The sequence below is a fragment of the Alligator mississippiensis genome, chromosome 14, assembly GCF_030867095.1.
Source record: "Alligator mississippiensis isolate rAllMis1 chromosome 14, rAllMis1, whole genome shotgun sequence".
Classification (NCBI taxonomy): Eukaryota; Metazoa; Chordata; order Crocodylia; family Alligatoridae; genus Alligator; species Alligator mississippiensis.
Window position 1 is genome coordinate 6,307,003 of NC_081837.1, and position 27,154 is coordinate 6,334,156.

General features: G+C 45.3%; 1 protein-coding gene and 1 long non-coding RNA gene across 11 annotated transcripts in view; one reads left to right on the forward strand and one right to left on the reverse strand.

The window, feature by feature from the left end:
- LOC109284575 (uncharacterized) overlaps positions 1-20,165 on the forward strand; it is a 59,667-nt gene extending 39,502 nt beyond the window's left edge. For both annotated transcript variants that reach the window (XR_002092065.2, XR_002092066.2), the window contains exons 2-5: positions 211-306; positions 8,137-8,283; positions 13,278-14,509; positions 19,766-20,165. This is a non-coding gene — a long non-coding RNA (uncharacterized LOC109284575). The remainder of the gene's footprint in view (positions 1-210; positions 307-8,136; positions 8,284-13,277; positions 14,510-19,765) is intronic.
- MSI2 (musashi RNA binding protein 2) overlaps positions 15,980-27,154 on the reverse strand; it is a 340,247-nt gene continuing 329,072 nt past the window's right edge. For 5 of the 9 annotated variants that reach the window (XM_019493293.2, XM_019493294.2, XM_019493295.2 and 2 more), the window contains 3 exons: positions 26,228-26,436; positions 24,283-24,360; positions 15,980-21,076 (listed from right to left, as the gene is read on the reverse strand). In XM_019493293.2, the coding sequence (XP_019348838.1) occupies positions 24,319-24,360; positions 26,228-26,436 (251 nt within the window). In that variant the 3' untranslated portion in view covers positions 15,980-21,076; positions 24,283-24,318. The remainder of the gene's footprint in view (positions 21,077-24,282; positions 24,361-26,227; positions 26,437-27,154) is intronic. The other 4 variants (XM_059717434.1, XM_019493297.2, XM_019493299.2 and 1 more) reach the window with 2 other exon arrangements.

Below are 27,154 nucleotides of genomic sequence, written 5' to 3' on the forward strand. Positions count from 1 at the left end.
TGGCAGCCTATCAAATGGTCACTGCCTGGCACAGCTGATGTTACCATGAAGGAAAACAAAGCGAGGGCCCTTTGTACAAAAGGTTTTTTTCTTTTTTCTCCTTGACTAAACATTTCCTTTTCGAGAGACAGCAAAAACAAATAGCTTTGCGGAGGTTTTTTTCACATGCACTAAAAAGAAACTTTAATTTTCTTTATATTCCCCCTGCAGACAAGGAATTAACAAGAAGCAGAATCGAGTATCGGACACCAGACTTGACCCTACTGGATCCTTAGCTGCTGCTAATTACAGCTCACTGCACTAGAGGTAAATAGCAGAGAAATCAACCTTTTACTGATTTAAACATGAAGTCAAGTATCCGTGCCCTTTGCTTGATAGCTAATGTATTTCAAGCATCTCTTTATATACAGGACTTGACATCACCTTGTGACCAAGCAAAAACATACGTTATATATTCTTTAAATCGGAAGGCTGCTCTAATTCCCCGTGTGCTGATATATTTACAAATGATTGAACGCACCATTATTTTGTGTGTTGCCAGTCCGGTATGTGTTGCCAATCCGGTATCCCATTCATATGGGGATTCGAGGGTGATGCTTGATCTAGGTTTATTCATTGAAGTCGATTGCCTAGAAAAGCTCCAGTATGAATGGCAAGGCTTGGTACGATGATAAACCCAGGGCAGCATGGGGTTATCTTGTCTTGCCAGTGCTCGGGCTGTGCCTGTTTGATGGAAAAATGGAGCACTTCAGGCCAGTGTCATCTTTCGTTAGAGCTACCTTCACGTGGCTACAGAGCTGGGAAACTGGCTGAGAGGCTCAGTGGTTTGGAAGTACCCAGCTGCAATGACGTGTTGGTCGCCGCCAAATGACCCGCTGTGTTGCGCAGACCCTGATCTTGTAACTTGGGCTGCAATGAACTGATATTTAATTAACTGCAAACCCCAAATCTGACCTTGGAGGCACTGGTGTGATCACGAGAGGTGCTGACCACCTGCGGCCCACATCAAAGCCAATCAGAATTGCGGATGCTCCGGGTGGGGAGCGTTAAAGCCAAAGTTTGGGGGAGCGAGGCACGTTGGGACCTCCACCCTTCCTGCAGCAGTGTGTGTAACCCTTGTTGAGGCAGGACACCAGCTGTGTACTCCTCTGGTCCGCTGTCAACCATACGGCAGAGTTGCTGTATCCTGTTGCCATTTGCTTGATCATTTGACTGTGCGAGCATGTGTGCCTGCAGTACTGTGCGTGTCACTGCTCTCTGATGTGCTCTGTCTAGTGCTAGCGGGGCTCTGGGTTGTGTATTTGCAATCCATTTTCAGTAGGCACAGGGTAAGTAGCAAAAAAAGTTAAGTGAAGACCAAGGCTCATGTGAATGTAAATCGTACTCCTTCCTCCCTCACGGTACTCCTCCTCAAAGTATGAGATTTTATAATAGCCCTTCGTTCTGGCACAACTGCACTTGGAGATACTGTATTTGCTGATAAAAATGCCTGTTTGCCCCTTTAATACGCTGGCTCTGAGTGCCATAGGTGAATCACTCCTGGCACTCTGCCCACGTAATCGCTGCGTGTTCTTGAAGGTGTATTCTCTTTCCTGACCTTTTAAATTCAAAGAGCTGGTTGGGCTGTCGGCGGAAGCTGGCCCTTTATTTTCTTCACATTTGTGGACCTGCATTTATTCAGGAAACTTTCAATTGCAAGTTTATCTAAAAAGTCAAAGGTCCTTGGGGAAATAATCAGGCCAAATTACAGCTGCTAAGCGAGCACAGTATAGGAGGTGGCATTTGTAATGCTTGCAGTTCCTCTCTGCCCAGAGTCTTCTGTAATCAATACACTGTAGAGCAAATGAGCTTTAAAAACACACTCTATTTTATTATTCTTTATTAATAATAATGAGGCCCTTGAAAATATCCATGAAAGGAGATGCTTAAGCTCATAATTCATAAATGCTGGCCGGTATGCTACCAAACCTTGAGACGTCTGATAGGGGATACATCTTCATTCAAACAGCAGAGGGTGCTTGTGTGCGTTGCAGCTTAATAAGCCAGTGCCGTAGAAGATATGTAATCTGGTTAACACAATTTGCGATCATTTCTTTTGTTCCTTAACTCGGGGTAGGAGAAAGTCTGCAGAAAAGCAGGCTCCAGAGCAGCGAGGGCCAACCTTTTTGGCACACGCGTCACAAATTAGGACCCCCTTCAAGTGCCACTCTGATCCCCTTTCTCTGCTTGCTCTGTTGCTTGGCTAGATCTGTGCTGCGTTTTGCTTCCTTCCCTTTGCTCCCCTTCCTGATCTGCTGCTCTGCTTTCTGCTTCCTGCCCTGTCCGCCACTGTGCCGCCTGTCCTCTCCCCAGTCTGCTGTGTGCCATGTGTAGAGGCTGCTTGTGGCATGCATGCTGCAGATTGCGCCCCCCACACTATACAGACTGTGAGGCAAGTGGTGACCTTCCCTTACAGAGCTGGACTCAGTAAAAGCCAGCTCTGAAAGTTGACAAGTTAGGGCTACTGGGTTAGTCCCCTTCCCATCTCCCTGCCATGAGTGTAGGAGGAGGAGTTGCTGTTATATTGTATATAAGAGCAGCGTTTCTGTTACGGCATGGTATGGGTTTTCTGCTGTGAGAACTTGGAAGCGAGGTTTGGAGAGATGTTAGATCAGGTTCACAAATGCTCCAGTTTCCCTAAAGAACAAGAACATTGCACAGGAACAAAAAATTTGACAGCATTGAAAAGAAATTTGCTAAACCTGTAGGTTTCTGCATTTGACCGTGGAGTTTGTACTGGGCTTAGACTAGCCAGTAGCCCTCGGTTTCATGCCTTTCATAGCTCGCTTGAGCATCTTCCAGATTGCAGCATTACCTTAGCACGTCTTGAGAAAAGGATAAAAGCCCAGCATGCTGCTCCAGCCTGCCCGATCAGCTGAAATCAACCCAAACCCCACTGGTGTCTGCTCCCTGTTAAACGCGGTCTCCTTCCCGATGCACGTCCTGCTGTGGGGGTGCCTGCCTCATGAATTCGAGCCTGCGGACAGTGATGGTCAGTGGTGCCCACGCAGCAGGCTGTGCCGGGGTACTCCACCAGCTTCCCACCGAGGGCCTAAAGGGTGATGCGCACATCTGCCGTTCTGGTATTTACCCGAAGTGCCGCATGGCTCCACATGCAGCCTCTTCCTCTCGGCTGCAGATTGCAGTCAGCTCTGAAGTCCTCTAACTTGGTGGGGGTAGATCATTAGAGTGAGTTCTTCTTGCCATCAATTTGGGAACCTTATTTGAAATAAATAACACACACACGCACATAATTTGGCATGGGAGCGGCCTCCTGGAGGTGGCCTGTCTTCAAATATCACCCTTCAAGTGACAGGGTGGTCCAGTGAACCCTGGACACGCTGAAGGCCTCCACTGCCTTGGAGGATCTGGCATCATGGAAGATGCTACCTCTGCAGATCCTTCATCCACTGAAGCCACATGGCCATGGGTGTGATTACCACTTGTTGGATTGATGGAGCCAGCCTCCAGGAGCCCAGGGCTCCTTTGGGCATGCCTCCAGAGAGCCCACGGGCACTAATGGGGCCCAGTACTACACAGACCTTCAGCATCGAAATCCAACAAGAAAATACCCTCCAACAATGTAAAAAGCATGGGAAATTTGATCCATAAAGAGCTCCTTTAGGAGATCTTCACCTCCTAAAGAGAACGTGCTGCCCAAGTGGTCCCTGATGAGGGGTGTGATGCACTGAAGGGTCAAGCTAAGGACCTGATGCCTACAGATCTCTACATCCTTGTAGTACCTGCGAGCTCACTGCTGGAGCTAAAGGTGTTGTTCCCTGCTGCATTTGCCAGTGAAGGTGGTTGTTGCCTCAGCGCAAAGGTGGACGGATCCAAGCGATCCTGGGGCTGAAGCTTGCTGGACAAGAGAAGACCCCAGGTTTCTGCCAAAGGTGGTCACAGTTTCACCTACATCAACAAATCCTCCTTTCTCAAAATCCTGGACAGAGGCATCACTCCAGAGCCTGGAGGTGTGATGAGACCTGGCCTTTTATTTCCAAAAGATAAAATCATTCAGGTGATCTCCTCAGCCCCTTGTAGCTCAGACAGAGGATGAGGTGTACAGCAGCTTTGCCCAGAGACTTTCCTGTTGGATCTCAGCATACATGGAGGCAGGCTATGGACTAGCTGATGTGGATCTTCCCATCCCTATTAAGAGCACACGCTATTGGCGCTCAGGCGGCATCACGAAAAATGGTGCATCTCTTGGGGGAAGAGAAGGGCGAAGCTTGTGGCAGATGCTAGTCACATCACTTACTGTACCCCTGGATGGCATTCAGATGCTACACTGGTGAGGGCAGGCGAAGAGCCTGTACTGCCTGGAGCAGAGCAGCTGCGTCGCTCTCACCCACCCCTGAGCTTGGGCCGTTTCCAGTCGGAGCCTTATGCAGCCTGGGGCTGCAAAGTGGAGTGAGAGCCTTGTCCCCAAAGTGTTCAAAACTCAGCCTTCAGTGCCACCTTGGAAGGGGGCAGGGGAACCTGCCTCGTTCAGAAACAGTTGGAAGAGCAAAGGGCTCGGTCTGGTGAACTCGCACGGCTTTCTGCAAACCGGCACTGGAAAGCTCCTCTACGAAACCCTCCAAAGCACGCGGATGTCTGCCATTATCCCTCTGCGGCAGTGTCCAAGGTCCAGAATGGGCTGGCGACTCGCTGACACGTGGAAGCAATAGCTCTAGGGTGAGTTCAGGGTTATGGGGCAGAGCTCTTATGTTGCCTTAGGGGGAGGAAAAGGGAGGTTTTCCACCTGGACTCTGCATCAGAGAGGTCAGGACCCCTGCTCCAACAGGCTTGTTCAGTATATGCGGCAAAACAAAGGTTTGGAAATGTTCCTTGCTTGTGAACCCCTCTTTTTAACTATAAAGCAGTTCTTGGCACTCTTCATTTGCCATCCACATCATTATTCCCATTTTAGAGATTGACCTGCCTGGGGGGGGGCGGTCACGTAATTTGTCCAGACTAGAACCGGGTGTAGACTTTTAACGCTCAGATCTATAAACTTTCCATTGGCCTGTGCCTCCACCTTATGTACCTTGCATCTTATTTTTCTCCTTTCAAGCAGCTCTACTGGGTTTTATTAAGCATGGCGTGGGTCTGGTGTACGCAGGGCACTGGCGGGGCAGCGCTTGTGGTCCGACAGAGATCGCTGAGTGTGGACTGCTTTGGGAATGAATACACTGCCAAGGGCAAATGGCTTGTTAAAAAGGAACTAAGCTAATTGTCTGCAGTGTCTGAGCATTGCCCTGGCAGGATCAGCCAGGCCTGATGCACTGTGTTTAAAAGCAGCTTGGACAATTTCCGAGAAAAGGGCGATGTGAACAAGATGGTAGAAATCCTGCGACTGGTGGTAGGGGAGTTGGACATGAAAGAAGCAAAATGCTATCTATGCGAGAGGCTGTTTTGGTACCTCTGGGTCTCGGGCAGGTGAAGAAAGCATGAGAAATCCTTCTTTGGAGTTCTGCTTTTGTTTTTTAGCAGCGGCTTGAAGCTCTCTGGGCTGTTGGGGAGATTAGAATAAGACCCAGAGATATAGATCAATTGGCAGGTAGTATGGGATACGCACCTTGGATTTTCACCCACCTCGCGTTATAATGTGGATATTCCCTACCCAGACGGTGCATGCTACCTCTAGATGCAATGATGCGTGCGTACCTCACATGTGCGTGCACCTGGAATACATATATAATGATGATGTCTGTATGTATAAGTACACACTTGCCCTTCTGTAAACAAGTCCCACGCCTATCAGCAAAATGCAGCTTGACTTTTTTTTCCTTTACAAATCTATCAAACCCAACTGCAACGCAGGTTGTGCTGCAAAAGAAAAAAATCCCATCAAAGCGCTGTGACTGCCTTTTAAAAGGCATTGTTACCTCTCAGCCATAAATGTTTATGACAGGGGGGGAAAGGAAGTAAATCACATTTATATCACTTGTTTTCTTTATCAGGGAGCTAATTTGACAGGGAAGGGAAATTTTTGCTTATTTTACAACTCTGGCTTTGGCAGCGATTTGATTTCAGTAGCTGGGAGGCGAACACACAATCTTATTTTTATTTCTGAGTCGGTATAAAAATTTACATTTTGACACAGACACCCACTCGCTCTCTTGGGCAGATCTAGCAGCCCTCCAGGCATCGTGCAAAATACATAACCCCACATATAATACACTCATAATTCACTAATGTTTGCTGAATGACAGGGTTAAGTGCCTGCTATTCCCGGCTTCCCACCGCACTAATGTACTCCAGACCTGAGCTCCTTTTCTTCTGGATTGAAGTCAAATTGTTTCCTGCCGCCGCGCTATGGAAGCTTCTTCCACCAAGAATAAACAGGACTTCCTAAATTATTTTCATTTGTTTTTCTAATCTAATTTTTCCCTTGGTGCTTCTCTAATCATCAATCCCATTAAGGGGCTGATGTGTTGACTGCTTTCCAGAGACCAGCCTGTCCCACATCCAGCAGTGAGCTGACCTTCAGCATCAAAAACTCCAAGTTGTGATCTCATCTAGTTAGCAGACCGGATTCTGACTGCCTTCCAGGTGGCCCAAATGCTCTCAGACGTCCACGGCCTGCTACAGATCATTGCTAGAGCACCGTACCTGCTCTTGGCAAAGAGACAGCCAGGCTACCTGGAACGAAAGCCATCGCTCAGGGTTCATTTGTCCCCATAAGCCGGGAGCTGAGAAACTCTCTTCCAGCTCCAGAGGGGTGATTAAAGAGAAAAGAAGTGTTCCTAGTTCTCTGGCATGCACTTCGCCAGCCCTGAAATCGTATAAACTACCTGATCCGGGCTGATATCGGGGGTCAGGGTCTACTTTTAGGCCAACAGGAGCAACTTTAAAAATCACTGCATTTCAGCTAGTTTTGTTGTTCGTACAGCTCACTTGCCGACTGGAATTGCAAAGTGAGGAGGGTGTCAGAGAAACCTCCGTAGGATCACACGCACACAACTGCTTTAAAACCACACCATGAAGAGCTCAAAATTTGGACCCGCCAGACTTGGGAGGAGTTTAAAGTCAGGCCTCCCGCTTGCGCACACGCTACAGTCCCTAATGCCGTGATCATAGATCTCTTTTTTTTTTTTCCTGTTGGTGACAGCAAGGATCAAGTAAGAGCTGCGGAGACTTTACTGTTTGTTTGTCACCAGCTTGGAGGCTGCTATGCTGGCTGGCACCCGATCTAACTTTTGCAGGGCCTTCTTTCAACTTCCCTGCTTCCAGCTGGGATGAACCCTTCCCTTTGCCTTCCACTGATTGACTGCTGCAGCCGATGAGCGGGCCGAGGGGCAGGCTACTCCCTGGGAAAACGAGACCTGTCGAGGCCACAGGATTGTTCGGGCCAGACCCCACCACCGACACATTCGGTGTATTTTTATTTGTAGTTTATTTTTTGCTTGCTGAAGCAATCAACACCCCCTCGTTTCCCTCTGTGACAGTAGGGGGTTAACTATCTAGCCAGCCTAAAAATTGCCAGCCACCAGGTAATATTTCAATGAGTGAAACGGAGCCAGCACCATCTGGGCGGCGGAGGCGAGCGCGGACCAGCTATCGCTCTCCTTCTGCATGAGTGGAAAGGAAGATTATTTATCTCATCAGGTGGCTTGTGCAGCACCAAGGAGCGTGGGCTGCGTCTTGGTTTTGGGTGGGGAAGGAGCCGAGGCAAGAGCTCGTGCTCCCAGCTCTCTCTGCAGACCCCTCATGGGGCATAGGACAGGGGCCACTTCAGTGTGGCCTCAGGTCCCTTCTGGTCCTTCAGGGCAATGCCAGCGAAGCTTTGAATGGCAAAATGCTGCTGCTTTTGATGTTCCCTGCTCTTTAAATGGAGAAGTGATGAGTGCACGGTCTCTCTTTTTAAGGCTGGAAGCTCTGAAAAGCATCCCTATTGCTTTAGGGGTCCTTAGTCAGAGGCCAGGTGGGGAAGCAGAGGTGCCTTTCCCTTGCCGAAGTAGGATGCTCTTCTCTTCCCATGCACTGTGACTTAATCCTGTGCTGAATAGTGGTCACCAAGGTCTGCTACCCAACCTCAGAGGGTGCACACGCATGTGGAATACAGTCCTCCCATGGCACCCTGCACTCACATAGGGTTTATTTTAATTGCAGGTTGCAACCATTCTGCCCGTCTACGAAGAGCTGCCTGAGGCACAGCGGTGATGCCAGCAGCCACCCAGGAAGCAAATCGGTGGCAGCGCCGGGAAGACCGCCCACGCCTGCCATCCCAGCGCGACCCACCAGGCCACGCCGAGTTACGTAAGTGCTGGGACTTTCCACTTGCCTTGATTCGCGTGCCGCGTGGAAGCTAGTGCCGTCCTGGATAACATTTCATGAATATTTAAGGACACATGTTGGCTCTGCTCCACTCCCAACTGCAAAAGTGAAACATCCTCTGGTGGAATATATTAGCTGTTAAGAGGGTGTGAAGCCAGACAATGCATGTTGCTCCTAATGAGAAAAATAAACAGCAAGCATGTGTGCGCTACTTAGGAATAACTCTCACCATATTGGTAGCATATTGTTAACCACCATCCGCCCTCGAACCAGGATAGCGCACGCATGGAGATGTCAAGATCCCAACTCAAGTTTTCTTTTTATGGCGGGGAGGGAGGTGGGGACTGGAATTCAGCCAAATGCCGTAGCGTCGGTTTTATCCCCTTCTCCACTTGTCTCTCGCTAGTGGGGGTGTCTCTGTCGCCGGCACAAATGCCCCTCGGCAGCGAGAGGCTCATCCAGCAGGGGAGTGATTGAAAGCAACAGGTGGCCGCCGTATTCCCACGGGGTTGTCTTTTGGGAAGGGGGAGGGCTGAAGTAAATCAGCTAATAAGCGCCCTGTAAATTGAAGTGTTTAGCTTCCAGCTGTAAAAATAGACACTGCGCCGTACTAGCCAACGCAGGAAAGGGGGCGACTAATTGCAGCCCAAACTCGACAGCTAAGTGCAAAGACAGGGCCTTGTCCCCGGAAAGTGCCCGCGACAGAGCTTGTTGTACAAGCAACCAGCACTAACAGACGGTGGAAGCGACGGGGAGGATGTACATCGTCAGCCACCTGGTGCCATCAGCCCAGACAGGCGAGTTGTAAGGGAAGGACTGAGCAGAGGAAAGGAGGTGGCCTTGACTTACATTGTGGCCACACCAAGTCGTGGGCATGGTTAAGGTTTGCGGTTGTTTTGTCTTTAAAGCAGGGGCTTAAGCACTTAAAATGCAGATCTCAGTGCTAATGTATCTCTTCAGTTTTGAACCATGGTGTGAAGTGCACCTGGGGAAAACTTACTGCTCTAGGGGAGGGAGGAGGAGGAGGAGGAAGAATTGGGTGTGAGGAGGGGGAAGAGAGAGAGGAGGAGGAGGGAACCCTTCTTTCTTTTCACGGCATTTCTCAGACCATTTGAGGTGGGATTTTTCAAGGCTTAGGGTTGCAGAAAGCTTGGAAGCTGCCAAAAGTGCACTGTGGCGTCGCACTGTTAAAGGGACCCGCTTGGGGTACGTTGATGCCTCAACCCAAAAGTGCATCTGCAGGCCATGCGGATGTCCTCGAGCAAAGCAGCTGCTGCAGCATGGAGCTGAGCACTGGTCTGCGGCTCAAGCATCTCCCGCTGTCCCAGCAGGACTTGGCAGTTTGTGCCACTGTCAGTCCTTGAGTTTAACTGGTTTTAAAGCTACCTCGGGTGCCTCTATACCAGGTTCAGCCACATCTCTGGACTTCAGCGGGCATGTCTACACGAGACGCTTACTGAGCAGTAGTTTAATAACACTGTGCAGTAGCGTGCTGGTCAAAAACTGTGCTAATAAGTTAGTGCATGGTGTTATTAGGCAGTAAGTGTTACAAAAAAAACTGTGCACTGGCATTACTGTGCTAAACTAAATGCGCAGTAATGACCGTGTAGATGCGCCCAGCGTGAATGAGCCCTGATGGTCCTTTCAGTTCACGCAGGCATCTCCAGTGGTACAGAACGCTATCGTGTCTTGTTCACTTGAATATACATGGGGAGTGAACCCACTGACATGATGAACCACTATTGTTGCCACGTGTTACTCCATGGCAAAGCATGCATGTCCAGGAGGGGAGCAACCAGTCCATGCCAAGAAACTAGCCCCAGTTCTGAACGACAGCTGATGTGAAATAAAGCCAACACCGAGGGATAACCTGTACTTACTGGCTGGCATTGCATCACCTGATCTCAGAAGAAAAGTACCGAGCCGAAAGGAAAGATCGTGGCAGGTAGAAGACTCCAAGCACCCGCTCTGTGGTCACACAGAAGTAACCAAGTGGCTTAAAGTGCAAAAAAGTTTTGTGACCAGTGTTGTGCTCTTGGACACAAGACGTGACTGACATTATGGAAGGAAAGATTAGGGAAACATCAGATGCCTTCAATGAGCCTGGACCCCTGGGAGGACCTTCCCAGATGAGCTGATACAGCCTGGTAACACGGTGATGCCTGAACTGCCTGCACACTCAAGGGGCTGGAAGAGGCCGTGCTGCACACAGGTCTGCCTTCAGCCCGTGGCCATGTGTGGTCATGATCCAACACAGGGCAAGGGGCCAGCTCGAGGCAGCTGCTGCCCCCCAAGCCCAGGTCTCCCTGAGCGAAGCACGGGCTGTGGGTCCAGCGTCCCTTGTGGCTGGAGGCCCGTGAGCCCCCCCTTCTCTGCACCCCCCTGGCTGGGGCTTGCACAGGAGCTGGCCAGTGTGCCTGTCTCTGAACACATGCACGCACTGTGTGCCTCTCTGCACGCACACACTCACAGTGTGCCTTTCTTTGCGCACGGTGTGCCTGTCACTGCAGTGTGTGCCTGTCTCCGCACACACACCTGCACAGTGAGCCTGTCTCCTTGCACGCGCACACACACTGTGCCTGTCTCTGCATGCACACATACATGTACTGTGTGCTTTTCTCTGCAGTCTTTTTTTTGCACACACACAGTATGCCTCTCTGCACACACACTGTGCATCTGTCTGTGCGCATGTGTGTATGCAGTGTGCCTGTCTCTGTGCATGCACACACAGTGTGCCCATCTCTACACATACACAGTGTCTGCCTCTGTGCGCACATGCATGCAGTGTGCCTGGCGCTGCACACACCCACCCACCTAGAGTATACCTGTCTCTGCACACACACAGTGCCTATCTCACACATACACATGCACAGCGTCTCTGTGCGCATGCGCAGTGTGCCTGACTCTGCACACATGTGCACGCATGCGAACACACACATAACGTGCCTGTCTCAGCACACACACACACACAGAGCGTGCCTGTCTCTGCACACACAAGCACACAATGTGCCTGGCTCTGAACGCACATGCGCACACACACACACACACACAGAGTATACCTGTCTCTGCATGCACACACACACTGTGCCTATCTCATACATACACATGCATAGTGTCTCTGTGCGTGTGCAGTGTGCCTGACTGCACACATGTGCGTGCATGCATGCATGTGCATGCACACAGACACACAAAACGCACCTGTCTTAGCACACACAGGCCGTGCTTATCATTGCGCACACAGTGTGTGCCTGTCTCTGTGCGTACACACAGACACAGAGTGCGCCTGTCTCTGCACACACAGCATCTGTCTCTGTGCGTATACACACACACACACACACACACACACACACACACTCTGTGCCTTTCTCTGCATGCATGCACAGTGTGCCTTTCTCTGCACACACAGTGCCTTTCTTGGCACAGTGTGCCTGTATTTGCAACTGCACACTGTCTGTGCACGCGCACACACACACACACACACGTGCCTGTCTCTGCACACACCCCCACGCTGTGTGCCTGTCTCTGCACACACCCACATAGTGATCCTGTCTCTGTGCACATGCGTGCACACATGCGTATGCACACACACACACACACACACACACAGTGTGCCTGTCTCTGCACATACAGCATCTGCCTCTATGCGCACACAGTGTGACCGTCTTTGCATGTGCACAGTGTGCCTGCCTCTGCACGCACGCACGCACAGTGTGCCTGTCTGCACACACAGTGTGCCTGTCTTTTCACGTGTGTGCACGTGCACACACACACATACTGGGCCTGTCTCTGCACACGTGTGCGCACACACACACACACAGAGTGCCTGTCTCTGCACGCGCACACATTCTCTTGCTTTCCCCCCTCCCTCCTTGCATGGGTACGGACACACACACATCCTCCCACTCCTAGCCCCAGGGTAACCATGGTCCCGTGGTGTAGCAGGGCCATGTGGTGCTGGAGGCAGCCGTGTGCAGGGAAGCAGTGAAAACTGTGGCAGGCAGAGACTTTTGGGTGTGGGGGTGGGGTGGGACCTTCCTGGTGAGTCCTCCTGGCTTCCCCTGGGTCCTATTGCCCTTGATTCCTGTTATTTTTGATAGGCAGCCAGGAACAGCTAAATATTAATTTTCTAATTTTTTTAGGGGCTCCATGGGCCAGATAGTAAAGCCTGGTGGGCCAGATCCAGCCCGCAGGCCGTATTTTGGCTGCCGCTGCTCAAACTGGAAGATCCAAAAGAAACCCGATTAACTGGGGCTACTCTAATGACAGGAATATATACCAATGTGGTGAAATGCAGAGCACGGAGCACCTGCTCGTTTGCTGACTCCTTGGTGGGACCTGCCTCGCTGCAGTAATGGAAGGAGCCATCTCTTACACACGATTATGGAAAACCATCTAGTTTATGATAAGGGCATGCAAAGAAGACAGCGACGACTTGAATAGGTTACAGCGGGTGGTAATGCTAAGTAGCTTTATTAAAAGAGGCTGTGAGACTCATCACCTTTTAAATGCCCTTCATTGTTCTTTTATTGATCTTCATAGCTCTGCTTGTTAGTACTTGCATTAGGATCGCTGTTCATATTCCGACTTGACTTTTGGACATGGCCAACTGTGCCGGAGTGCGTGTGTGTTACTTTTTAGCAGATCGATAGCAACTGCTGTTAAAGCCCAGTGGAAATGTCCTGCTAAACTCTGTTAGCTGTACAAGGTGTCGGCCCCTTTTTTTTGTCTTGTTTTTTTTTAGCTCTAGCACAAAAATACCATCCCTTCCCCCCTTGAAATTTCTTGATTTAGAAACTGTTTTGAGTCTCTTTGGCCTGATTAGAAAATTAGGTGTTGCTGATAAGCTGTGTCAGCACTGGGTCCCAGACAGTTTGGCTGAGTTAAGGGTTTGGAAGAGGTGTGTACGTGCTCCGTAAGCCATCGCAAGGCTGACTCCTGGTGACCATTTTTTTTATTTCTCCTCTCTCTTAAAACAGCGCTCAGCCGAACTGGAGCTGACACTTATCAGCAATTTTTCTGAGCCGAGATGGAAGGTTATATTGGCCACTTATCTGCAGCTTTGCCACGTCTGTCTCCAGAGTCTTGACACCAATTGTGCTGCATGTATCAGGCATTGAGACCACCCTACTGCCATTGGCTGGCACTGCTCAGGATATGAAACACCTTTCAGGCGCCTAAGGCAAGTGTTCGCTGGCAGATCTCAATTAGTAGTGCAGTTGTGACCGCACCGTCGCGTGAGCCAGTAAAGGCTGTGTCGCCAGGTGTGTGAGACAGTCATTTGCTCGCACAAGGGCACATGGCTCCACTTAGAAGACCTTCTCAGGTAAGACATGAACAATTTTCCTTGGGCTCACGAGCAAGGGTGAAAAATATATGTGCTGCTGCTTTCTCTTCAATGTAAAGGACCAGCAAAGCCATATTCAGGTTCCAAGAAAGCACGTGCAATTGTAGCATCAATTGAGTTTCTATATTAAACATGTACAAAAAACCCCAGACTTATTTCACTCTTGCATTTATGCTTGTCATTGTTTTTTCTGCACTGCAAGCACACTTCCCCCTGATAAATCATGGTTTGTTTTCTCCTGCATTGTCTTTCATGTGCCTTCTGTTTTCTTCCTGTGTCCTCATCCCTTGTAGTCACTACATCCCCAGCAGTAGACATTTCTTTTTATCTTGCTGGTATCTTAACCTAAATCTCTCTCTCTCCCTCCCTGTATATAGACGGAGCTTCCTAGCTCTTCCGATAGATAGAGATCCCAGCCCCTGGTTAGAGATCTCGTGCTACTTCTGTCTAGTCCTGTATCTCTTCTCTAGCCCTGATTGTAGCTAGAGAGAGATCTTTCTATCTTTTTATACTGCTGATAAACCTCTCTCTCTCTTGCCCACTGCACCTTGCATTTAATAGAATAAATGGAAGACAGGAGGGAAGTGTTTGCCCAAATAGGAACTAGAATCAGGGACACCTTTCTACAGTAGTAGCCATCTGTCTGAGCCATACATTTCCCCAGCTTGTGCTTTTCTTCCCGGCCCCATGCATCTCTTGTTCTTGGTTTCCCAGAGGGCCAGCTTCAACCAGGAGGGCTGGAAAGAAGGCTGCTTAATACCTCATCGGTGACCTGATGAATTGTGCTAGGAAATCAGAGAGATGCAGGGATCAAATCTCCCCTGGGTGAGATGGCCTAGAACCTGGGTCTCCTGCTTCTTGAAGGTAAGTCAGATTGCAAACTGCAGTTGACTTGTCAGGCAGGTCAAGTGAAATGAGGCTGAACAGTGGCATTTTGTACAGTGGCACCCAGTGTAACAATGCCAGGATAGGGTGTTTATTACAAAGTCTTTTCACTAAGTGGCAGGCATCAGGTAATAGCCTATTTGCAAGGCTAGCTCCTTCCTCCAGTGTTACTTAGATTTACCCCCAGATTTTGCCATTATTGATTCTACACCAGAATCACATGTATGCGGTGTGCGCACATTGCTAACACTGATGTAAATAGATTGCGTGGCTGAGCCCTTCTTCAGTCCTGCCATTTGGAAGGGCGATTGCTAGCTTGAATCTAGCCACGCAGGCGATAGCAGTGAGAACAAACCAGCCTGGGACCCCAGGTACTTACGTGCGTGTCTGAAGCCTGCGCGCTGAATTTTTACCGCACCGTCAGCAAAGCCTCCCCGGGCTTCAGTCTTACTTCCCAACTGATGTCTTCGACTGAGACATCAATCCTCATTCTGCAGGATGGGATTAGTACCCCACACCCCCTTTCACTGTGAAACCCCTACAATAAAGTCTTAGGAACGGACATGCAATGGCTCTGGCAAATGACCTTGCAGTTCTGGTAGAGCCAGATAAACCTGAGGCAACCTGCTGTCCCATAGCATTGCTTAAATACTGTCCTTTGCCCTTAGTCACACATGGTCATTTTTACTTAAGGGGGACCTGAGGATAAAATTAGTGCTTAAAAACTGTCTTATCAGGACAACTTTTTTTTTTGCTTCCCTTTCCCTTTCTCCCCTCCTCTCCCCTGCCACCAGCTTGAATTTAAAGAGCTGGGTATGTTGTCTTTGGTAGTACATTTTTGTGGGCAAGGAGACCTATTAAAAGCAGATGCTCACTGCACGGTGGCCTGTTGCGTTTCGCACGGCATTTCATGCCTTTCGCATTCTAGCAGGCTGCAAAATGTCACTTTCTTTTAATGGTTCCCACTGTACCCGGCTGCCTGGAAGATGTGGCACCCGAAGGTAAAACTGTAGATACATGCAGATCTGTCCTGGCCTGCAGTGCAGGCACATGACCAGGCTGCCTCCAGGAAGGAGCACTGGTAATCCTGCAAACCAATGACTGCAGCTCCCCTTTGATTAAGCCTGCTCCATACAAAAGGCATCAGCATTTCCTAATATCATACAAAGCTGCTTTGCCTTTGTCTGCTGGGAAAGGGACGTGAACTTACGTGCCATGAAGGTGGTCATCTTGGTGAGCTCTCACTGTCGTGCCCATTGTTGCAGCCAGTCACGGTAGGAAAAAACCCCAGTAGAGTAGGCACTTGCCTCTCTGGTTCCAGCATCCATGAAGAGCGTGGCCAAGCTACGGTAAGAACAGAGGGGAAGAGGGGCAAACAGGAGCGCGGTGGGTCCGCTCGGTCCGAAAGCACCGCCCTGACCACGCTGGTAATGAAGCGGACGCCACCAGTCTGTTCAAAACAGTTTATTTTATTTTTTGTCAGACAAACACATTGATTTCTGGACCACAGTAGAGGATGGAAACCTTTCACAAACTTATTTATTTGAAAATACAAATATAAAATTATACTTTCCACATCTGTGATGTGAGAGACCCCCATCCACGTAGTATTTTACAACAGGGCTTTAGAAAGCCATACACAGAGACCTGAAAGATGCTTGATATATATAGATACATATATATGTATATATATAAAAAAAAAGGTCACTACCAAAGTTCTCATCAGTTCATACTAAAGTATAAAAGGAAGGGCTAGGCCTGCCACTCTTTAGGTACATTTATGACCACCTGAAATGCTTAGACTCGCATTCGATTACTGATGGAATTCAGACATATAATGAATTATATTTGCTACCCACTATAGTCCTAATGACACACAGAGATCCCACACGTGGTGTTGGAGTATGTACAGAATACAGCATTATAGCATGGGTGACTCCAGCTTTTGGTCAAAGCCTTTTCGCTTTGATTTTACACTGATCTGAAATGAAATTCTGTCAAGACAATACATTCTGATTGTTTGGTAACTTGCAGACAGATCACTTAAGATTTACTTATTTCAACGACTTATTTTGCTTTTTTGGTAAATTTTATTACAGTATTAAAGTATTGCTTAGTTACAGAATCTCCTCATGTAGTGTCCACACACAGAAATGGGTTTGAATTCGATTCTGTACTTATGAAACTCTACAGTGTATGTACGCAGACCACAGAATCTGCCAGTGTGTCTTCAATGCACTCTGTCTCCCAAACTTACACCAACCTCCAGTTTCTGTTTCAACCATTTTGCGTCTTAAAAAAACACTCAAAAATAAAAACAAAAAAACAAAACGAGAAAAAAAGTTCCACTCAAGAAACATTTCCACAGCATACGATAGCTATGAGTTAGTGTTTGTAAACAGTTTCATATGCAATATCATATATAACCATGGCTGACCTTCAGTAAGAATGTAGTAAACTATATTGCTTTATTATTGATTATGTTGCACTGAATGAATGGCAAAATGAAACAGAAAGGGATCTGTGGCTTAAGTCACTAGCCCTCATACACACTAAAGATCAAAATAGCATTATAGGTTTTATAGCTGGGAGGGAAAGGGGAAAAAAAAAAATCTGAACACCTTTCAGGTCATTATTACCAACAATTACCCAATGATTTAACTAGTCTAGCAAGATGTGTAACATTCACCAGCCGTATACTGCTGTACAATGAAAAAAAAATTACAGCAACAGAGCCATGCTACCTTAAAGTCCAAGCTACAAATTCAAATTAAAATGAACGTTATGAAGTATAAAACCAAAACAAAACCAAAAAAAAAAAAAAAAAGGACAGATCGGTCTTCATTTTAATCAAGCCAATCACTAATCAAATTTGTTTTGGAGGGGGAAAGAGGGACATTACACTCCTGATTAGCCTGGATACGGCACTTCCTTCCAAAAGCGCCATGGGGATGATGGATATAAGCAGGCCCGTTCCATCAACACAGTCACCCAAAGCTACCAGGTGCACGTGGCATAGCCACGTGCCGGTATGGGCCTGCCTCCACGTTAAGTGATGGACCTTTGAATCATAGACAATGAGGGTTGGAAGGGATCTCAGGAGGTCACATCTAGTCCAGCCCCCTGCTCAAAGCAGGGCCAGGCCCAACTACATCATCCCAGCCAAGGCTCTGTCTATCTGGGATGATCCAGTTGGGGGTGGTCCCACTTTGTGGAGCTCCGCATTAAACGAGGCACAGCTGGAGGTATTTTGCTTTTGTTGCCCGTTTGCACAACTAGGCAGGGATTTCGTTCCAGTAAGTCCAGAGGAGGGGTCGGTCGGGGGGGGGTTCATCACTGTTCTAAACGGGGGATTTTGAAACAAAAGGGCGAGACCCGTTGTCGCGATGCTTGACTAAAATAAAGATGTAGCTGCATCCTTTGTGCTGAAAAGGAATTTACAAATCAAATCAAATCCTTTGAGATGGACTTCAAGATGAGTGGGGGACTAAAGTGAACCTTAGTCTAGGTAGCCACATCAAAAACATATCAGGTTCCACAATATTTGTGCTATGGGCCACTGGGACTTTTCAAAAGGTATATAAACATCTAAAACATATTCACACAGATTATCAATTTCTTCTGAGCATTCTTAAAAAAATATTTTTTTTTCTCTTAGTAAAATCATTTTAATATACCATGCCTCCCTCTTTTAAAAAATAAATTAAAAAAATCCAGTTTTGCATATCTAGCGTTAGCATTTAAGGTAGTATGGCACACCCCCTCTTTAAAGTCAAGGGTGGGGATCTACAAAATGCCTTAAGAGTTTGCCAGCATTTTTAACATTGTGAGACCTTTGGTTAGTTGAAACCACATCAGATCAGCAAAAAATAAAATTAAATTAAAAAAGAGGAAAAAAAAAAAAGAAAGAAAGAAAAAAAAAAAAAAGAAACAAAAGGAAAAACTGCCCAAAAATCATTAGCATTTTTTTTTTCTTAAATAAGAGAAAGTTCTATCCTTACTGGTCCTAAATCTGAATAACTACATCTAAATTTTTAACCTTAATTACGATATACCTACCAATATGTACTAGAAGAGGAAGAGAAAGAGAGAGAAAGAGGAGAGGGGGAACTTCACTACACTAGCATCAGGACAGCACTCTTACAAGATAGCCATTTTATACACTATTAACATACAACAATGATCAACAAAGAATATTCTGTGAGGTGATAGGGAATGGAGAGGAAAAACAAATGGTAGTACAGTACGTCATCAACATTGACAAAATATTAATAAAAAATTCCCTGACTTATACATTGACTCGCAGGGAATTTGGTTTGCTGTTTGTGTGTGTGTGTTTTTTTTTTTTAATTTTTATTTTTTAAAGAATTGTTTTATTTTTTTTTTTATTATTACTTGATCAAGTCTCAATATTTAAAAAGCGTCCAGCATTTTGCTTAAACCTGGTTGTTCTGAAATAAGAAGAAAAAAAAAAAACCAAACCCAAAACCTAAAATATTACACAAAAAAGCATGTTTTTAAAAACAAGAAAAACAAGGTGTTTTCCTTTCCGTTAGCAGTATGGTGCCTGGTTTTTGTTTTTTGTGTTTTTTTTGTTAAAGATGCCTTGCTCTACCTTGTCTATTGAACGTCTACATTAGTCTACTTGTTAGTAAAATTTACAAAAATAAGAGTGCAGCAGCTCTTTTTAACAAATGTCGCATTCAGTGTCTTATACTGGCTGTACCTAAAGTACCAAATTTATAAACGTAACAATTTAAAAAAATATTAATAAAACTTGTCAATATTACGTTAAAAAAAGAAGAAATATATCCACACTACAGTATGTTCTTAATGCCACCTAGCATGTTGTACTTCTATTTTGCTGTTGCAGGCCTATTTACCAATATTAAAAAAATTAAATTAAAAAATATCCTTCATAAGTTTCCTCCCCCAACAGAGGACCATATATATAACAGCCAAATATTAAACATGTGCAAATAGGAAACTGTCAGTTTTCGCCCCACCAGTCACAGTGCAATGATGTTTTATACTTTTTTTTATTTTTTTTTTTAATTCTGTTTACATCTACAATAAATTAAAATCTTCTGTCACTTCTAGGGTGATACGTGTAGCACTGAGGTATTCCCAAAAAAAAAAGAAAAAAAAAAAAAGGTTGCTTTCCTAATTCGTTGATATAGAAAATAATGGATAAAAAGGTAATAATGCAAAGCTTTAAAACCGCTCTCCCTACAGCACGTGAAATGAGGAAGAGAAACCTCTTCTCTGTCAAGCTTTGTAGGACATATCGAGCAGCTGAAATGACTGGACAGCAAGTTGATCTAATTTAAAACAACAACTAAAAAAGGTGTGCTTCGAACGTTAAATACGTTAAATAGTAAAATTGTAGCTTCTTTTTCAGTCTTGGGAAAAAGCAGTTGTTAAATTAAAAAATATAACTAGACTGTTAATTTTTAAGCTGTGCACATATGACTAGTTAATATGCTGGTATGACGCTAGTACAGTTAGAAGGTCTAACACACCTACAGAGCAAGCTAAACAGTGTTAATCTAACTCTTATGGGCCAGCTCTGGCAGTTGATCTAGAAGTTTAAAACTTAATTTTTATTTTTTTTTCCCATTCAGTAGAGAAACTGCCTAAGACCGACTCCATCACAAAAATAGTTTGTATTTCTCTTTCTTAATAGTTTATATGTAGTTAATGGAATTGTATTTACAGTCATTTTTTTTTTTTTTTTCAGGATTCACAAGTTCAAAAAACCTTATATCACCTCTTTCAACAAAAAAAAGCACTTATAGAAAAAAGGACACGCAAAACTTTTGGAGTCCTTACCTTATTGCCGAAAATAGATAGAATTAGGTTAACAGAGACATCACAAATGAAAAGACCTGCTACGCCACTACGCTCTCAGCTCCCAGACAGCACAAACGAGAGACTTGACTTCAGCCCACCTGCTGCACTTGCTCTACCTACAATTCAGTGTGCGCTAAACTTCCACCTGAAGAGTTTTTACAGTTTCAGAATTGGTACCAAAAGACTGAGAATCACGTTACCGTCTCAGCATCCTTTAAGCAACAACTACATAAAACAAAAGGGAAGGAAAAAAAAAATCAAAAGGAGGGAAAACAAAAAGAAAACCCTTAATATAAACAGTTAGTTATAGTATGGTTAGGCTTTTTACTAGATACACAAAGAATTAGATCTACGTGACTACGAGACTATGTCAAAATGCTATGAAAACAAAACGTGATTCAAATCGATTTAAAGGGGGGGAGGGGGGAGGAGGGAAGGGGGGGAGAAAACCCATCCAGAAAATAAAACAAAAGAGAAATGGATTATATATACATGTTTAAAAGCTGTTGTTTGTATAGTACAGCAGATTCATGAGATGATGAGAGATTTTTAAACAACCTAAGTCCGTAGAGTGCCACCTCCAGTTTGTGTATGTTATTGGTGATGATGTAGTGCTCAAAGTCTGATGATATCACCTAAACATGGGACCATTCAGAAACTTCGCCCTGTCTTGCCTGGACATCCAGATATACTCTAGAAAGGATAAAGAGAACACACAGAACAGAGAAAAAGAAAAATCAGCACAACCGGATGTGAAGGAAATGCAAACATCCCTCAATCTAGTGGATTTCTTTACGGTGTTTATTGTCCACCTCCCTATATCGTTACAACAGTGCCGTCTACTGAGCTCAGGGGCCTTCCTGTGCAGGCCTTTATCTGCTGCTTAGAGCCGCGCTCCAGGGCTGGACTAACCCGTTAGTGGGGACCTAGGCAAACAAACTCATGGGCTCCCAGCTGAAGATGACATTTTTATATTACTTTTTTTTCGCTCAATAATATGTAAAATAAGCACAACTGGGCCCCTTCTTCACTTAAGGCCCTAGGCATGTGCCTAGTTTACCGATGCATTAATCCGGCCCCGCTGCTCTGGTGCAGTCGACCCCGCTTGCCATGAACTGACACGTGATGAACACGAGCAAAGGGGATGCTGAGGCATTTCGATCCTGTTGAAGCCGGTGCTCTACCCAAGCACCACCCAGGATCGGGGGTCGCTATTAGCACAAGGTGCAATTCCACTGAAATACAAAAAAGGACTGAAATAGCCAAACCAGGACTTATTTAGAGTGTGTAAATTAAAGAGGATACTGGCAAACTGCATGGAGTCAAGGGTCAACCTGTCAGAGCCATGCAAGAAAAATAAATGACTACTAGGAGAAGCGAACTGAAATTTGGCTTTTCTATTTGGGCCAGAATCTGCTTTAAATGCGATCGAGAGTGACGTAGACTGACTCCAGAATTAAAAGACCTCGGATACCTTTCCAAAGGTCAAACAAATGCTAAGATAAGCCCCACTAGTTTTAAGTCCCTTTGCCAAGCCAGGGACGTGCATGGGCTTTTAAAGTTAACGTGCTCATGCTGTTTGGGAGCACTAAAAGGACGAGATTTGTGGAAAGAACAGAAAAAAAAGCTCCTCTGTGCGTCAACGGCACTGCGCAGTGACAAGGCTGTGCCAACTGCATAGTGTGAAACCTGCTGAATTACTTGAAAAATAGTAACAACTTTTAACAGGTGCATCGCAACGGTAACCATGACTTTTAGAACTGGATGCAGACCCCCTGCGTCTCCCATCCTTCAAACACTTAGGCACGTGCTTCATTTTATGCGCAGTCGTGATCCAATTGACTTCAATGGGACTCTTCATCTATGTAAGTGTTGGCAAGGATTGAGACATAGGTGTGTAATTACCATTTAAACTTCATTGTAGAAAACAATGGCTTTCAAAAACCCCCACCAACCCTGCAGCGGAGTCGTATTCCAGCCGGCAGGGGCTGAGAGAGATCCTGGCAGAGCGGAAAGCTTGCCTATTGACAGCACGCAGAAAACCCGGGCCCTTCGCTCGAGCTCCACCGCCGACGATTTGAAATAATGTAATTTTTAAGGACTAAGCTTAAATGCTGTCGTGTCCCATCTCAGTATCCAGATGAGAGCCTGGCTTTGCAGAAAGTACAGCGCGCCGAGGAAACAGCCGTCTTAGCACACCCGCTGTAGCAGGAGCAATTGGGGCTGCGTACAGGTGGAAAAGGAAGCCACGGTGCAAAGAGCAAAGAGATGCTCCGAGGAGGCGCTGTCACAATAAACGTGTCAAACTCCACTGTCCTTGAGAAACTAATCATAGGGATCATTCTCTCGCCTAGCAATCTGCTTCTATTAGTAATGAGCAATGTTAGGAGCAATTCCTGGTTTTAAGGCATTAATGGTTGCAGTTTTAACACTGGCCAGTAAACAGTGGTTACAATTTGATGTGTGGTGGTGAGTTTAAAATGATTGCACTATATTAATCTTGTTAAAACTGCCTTTCTTCAGCATTATTAGTTCAAAATTACAGTGTTCTGTTAAAATCCCCAACATGCTTTGTGCCGCAGCTTGTCTTTATGACGGGTGTGGACACAGTAATTGTGAAGGAGTCTACACCTGCTCCTTGCGGACATCCCGTTACGTACCAATAACTAGGATTAAGAACAAGAGCGCTTGCACGTTTTACCCTCTCCCTAGGACACTGGACCGAATTCGTGCAGGGAACACACTTCAAGCTCAATCTGAAACTCACATTTATGCTGCGGTGCAGGAGAAAGACCACCTTTTCTTGCCGTATTTTAAAGGAAACTGATTATCGTTATAGTGCTACCCAATCAAGGGGATCTTTTCACTAGATACAGCAATCAGAAATTCCCGTTGCTTAGAATCAATGGGGTTTTAAGGACAGGCCTGACCCTGCTTTGCTCCCCTCCCCACATATATGCATCCCCTCTTGCGCACCAACATATTTTTAAACGCATGTATACCTCTCTCCACAAATACAGTAAGGTTCCCACCCTCTCTGTCCTTACAAGTTTACTTTCATGGATTTATTTGGAATTTAAAACCGGGGAGATCGATCAGATGCATTCCTAGCAAAGGATCAATAGAAATAAAATTTGACATTTACAGCATATTTGTCTATATGGAGAACACACGATACAGGTAAACCCGAGTGGTTTCATGGGCACAACTTTTCTTTTGTATCGACTAACTTTTTAATCTACACTATTCGTAGCGTAAGAATATTTTGTTTGCAAAGATGAATATGCCAAAAGGCCAATTTTTTAAAACATTTAATTAACTTGAGCTCAGTTAAAAGGGTAGGAAACTGGCAGCGCTCCAAAGATGCATTACTAGGGTAATATCTTTAATTTAATTTGCTTTAGGTTTATTTTTTTCTAATCTTGATAATTGCTCTATGGTTACTAGTTACAATGTTATCTTTTAGCCGTAACATTTGGTACAGCACTTAATTATAAATGATGTTTTTCTTTGCAATACAACAAGGTGTTCACCTATTTTTAGAAAACTGCATTCGCAGCAAATCCATAATCCTCACAGAAATGCCGTTGACTGACACGTTTTCATTTCCTCAAAGGATTTTGAGAATCATTATCACTTATTCCACGGGGGTTTTAAGAGTCAGAATGACTGTTTTAAGCTTTGTAAACCGAAAGGTCCTACTTTCTGGGGAGGTTCTAACTTCTGGTTATCTTCCAGTTTCCAACCCACGAGACTGATTTGGAGTAAATCAATCACAAAAAGGAATGATTAAAGGCCAAGGAAAGAAGAAAATGAATATAAAAAGAAAAAAAAATCAATTACTTAATTAAAAAGTAAATATAAGGGAAACGATAGTTCAGCACAAAATACTGTAATACCTCAAAGTGAGATGGCAACCAACCATGTGTAACGTTTCAATGGTATCCATTTGTAAAAGCCGTTGCAATCAAGGGTCCCTAAAATTGTACAATTGTTAAGGTCATCAGTGCTCTATACATGGGAACAGATTATTATTTTTGGCAAGAAATTATCAAAAGGACTTGAAAGACTGTGTTGCCAGCATGAATATGTATTAAAGAACTCTGTTCTGTGGTCGCTAATGGTTTGACGTGTTAAACTCTCACGTTGCCTGTCCAAGACTGTAATTTTCTCGTTCCCCCTCTTACAAAAATAAAGTTTGATTTTTCTTTTTTTTTCTTAAATCAGGAGTTAGTCAATGGACAATGTTAAAAAAAAAATCAGCTACGAAAAAGCCACCACGTTCTTGGTAAGGTTACTGGGGGAGAGGAGGAATTTGGAGGCAGTCAAATCAGCATGTCGGATACACAATATTTTTTCAAAGAAACACTAGTGCAGACAAAGCCAGATGCCAAATGTGGGGGTGGAGGGCTGGAAATCAGGAGATTGCAGAGGTCAGAGCGCCTGAGTTTCAAGAACAAACAGGTCTTTTTCTGTAGGCGAAAAATGGAAATGAGGGGTGTTGTAAATGGTGATAGATGGCACTTTAAATCGATGTCGCTCTAAGCAGAATAATAATATTCCACATTTCATAGTACAACTGATCCAAAGGGATTTCCAAGTTACTTAAGTGACCTTATGATGGGAATGGAACCGAACAAGAATTTCAAAATACCAGGGCCCAACCAGAAAGGTTTTCTTTAAACATCAGAACAAAAAAAAGCAGTAAAATGTACGTAATCTCAGGAACTTTGTCTGCGCTGGGTCTCTCCTCCGAGCAGTCTGGTTGACTCCTTAATATTCCTCTCAGGTTCTGAAAGTACCTCTACCTTTGACAGGTTTCATTTTTAAGAGGAAATATCAAACAATTCAAAAAAGCTCTCATTGTTTTTGCATCAAAAAAAAGACCCAAACCCCAATCCAAAAACCAACAACACTTTTAGGTGGCTGGTTCCCTGTCTCAAAGACTCACAGCCAGTAAGCAGCTTCAGACACGTTCATGCTAACACACACAGCTAAAACAATCCAATCTGAAAAACAGCATGCAGTTGTGTTAAAGCAAATTTCCATCGCCCGTATTAGTTAGATTACAGAACCACACAGCATTAAAGACATATTTTCCATTGACTTGAGAAATAATTATTAGGGACTTACTTGTAACCTGCAAATTTCAAGAAGCATTAGCAATGAACTAACATGTTTGCGGTTATCGGTGCACGGAGTTAACTTCCCTTCCTCAGGGCCGTACTGAGACCCCAAATCCCACCAAACACTTGCGGCACTCTGCGTCAATGGGGCTACCCACATGCTTGACTTAATACAACTACTGGTGTGCTTTAGGTTAGGAGCACGTGTGTTTGTAGGGTCGGACTCTCATAGAGAATAAGCAGAAAGGTCATTTTTCCTTAAGACGGGTGCGTTATTTGCAGTTTGGTGCATTGGTCTAAAGTGGTCGTTCTACGGACACAGAGCGATTTTAACGTTACCGGAAACTTTTAAATGCCTAAGGTAAATAGGTAGGTGGGTGGGTGAATAGATAGATAGATAGATAGATAGATAGATAGATAGATAGATAGATAGATGCTTGAATCCATAAGGGAGGAGCAGAGGTCATACACACGTTTTCATTTCCAAATATAATTCGAGTGACAGGGCAGCAGTGTGCGCAATTCTGAAACAAGTCTATTAGTTAAATTCAGCAGGTCCTAGAGAATAGTATCACTAAATGGCAAAAGGCTAAGTGAGCAATGCACCCACCGCACAATTAATCTGTAATAGAAAAAAACCCAACCAACAACCCTCAAAACTATTCCTGAGACAAATTCAAAAGACTAAAGCGGAGAAAGGGAAGAAACGGTTACTTACAGCGATTCCATGGCCGAAGCCAGAGCCTGGCTGAGGGCTGGCAGCACTTATGTAATTACCAACACCGGAGTCCTGACTGGCTGTACCGTAGAGGTCTGCGACCGGACCTGGGCTGTTAGCCCCTGGGAATCCTCCTGGCCGGGCTGGATTGGAGCCTGCCGGGGAAGCGGGTGCGCCAAAATTCGGTTGAGCACTGTAGCTATTCAAGACTGGTGTGCAGAGAATAAAGCTGGGTATGAGGCCGGAAGCCGAGCATGCACAGTTATTACAAAGCCAAACACTAGAATAAACAGCCTAGGCCCAACTTCTAACACTTAACCAAGGCCATGCGATAGGAGAGCAAGTACTGAATAATAGTCAGCCCATACTACTAAGAAGCTTGGAGCTCCAAAAATATATATATAAATATATATAGAAACAATCATTCAACACACTACTGCAACCAGAGACTGTAGGAGCTCATTTTCACCAAATTATCACAAAATATATAGATATTTTTCAACATCTGATTTGATGCTCATGCAGTAGTAACAAGTTTTCTAGATCTGGGCACGTCGAGACAGCATTCACATCCCATGCAAACTACAAAGGAACTAGTTTTAGACTACACATTGTGTTAATATTGATATTAAAATGTTGACAGCAAACAAAGCAAATCACGTCTAGTAAAATCGATTTTGGATCCATTCGATACTTTAGAAAAACCTGCCCTTTTACTTATAAGCTACGTAAGGATTTCAACACTTGATTTTTGTGGGGGGGGGGTTTTAACATGGTATGGAATGGAACATTTTGGAGGGGTTTTTTATTTTTTTTTTTATGACTACTACTGCAAAGGAGATTTTTTTTTTCCTTCATTTAGATCTCAGAGAGCAGAGAGCTACCTCTACCTCCAGGACTGCACTTGGGACATCACCACAATAAATG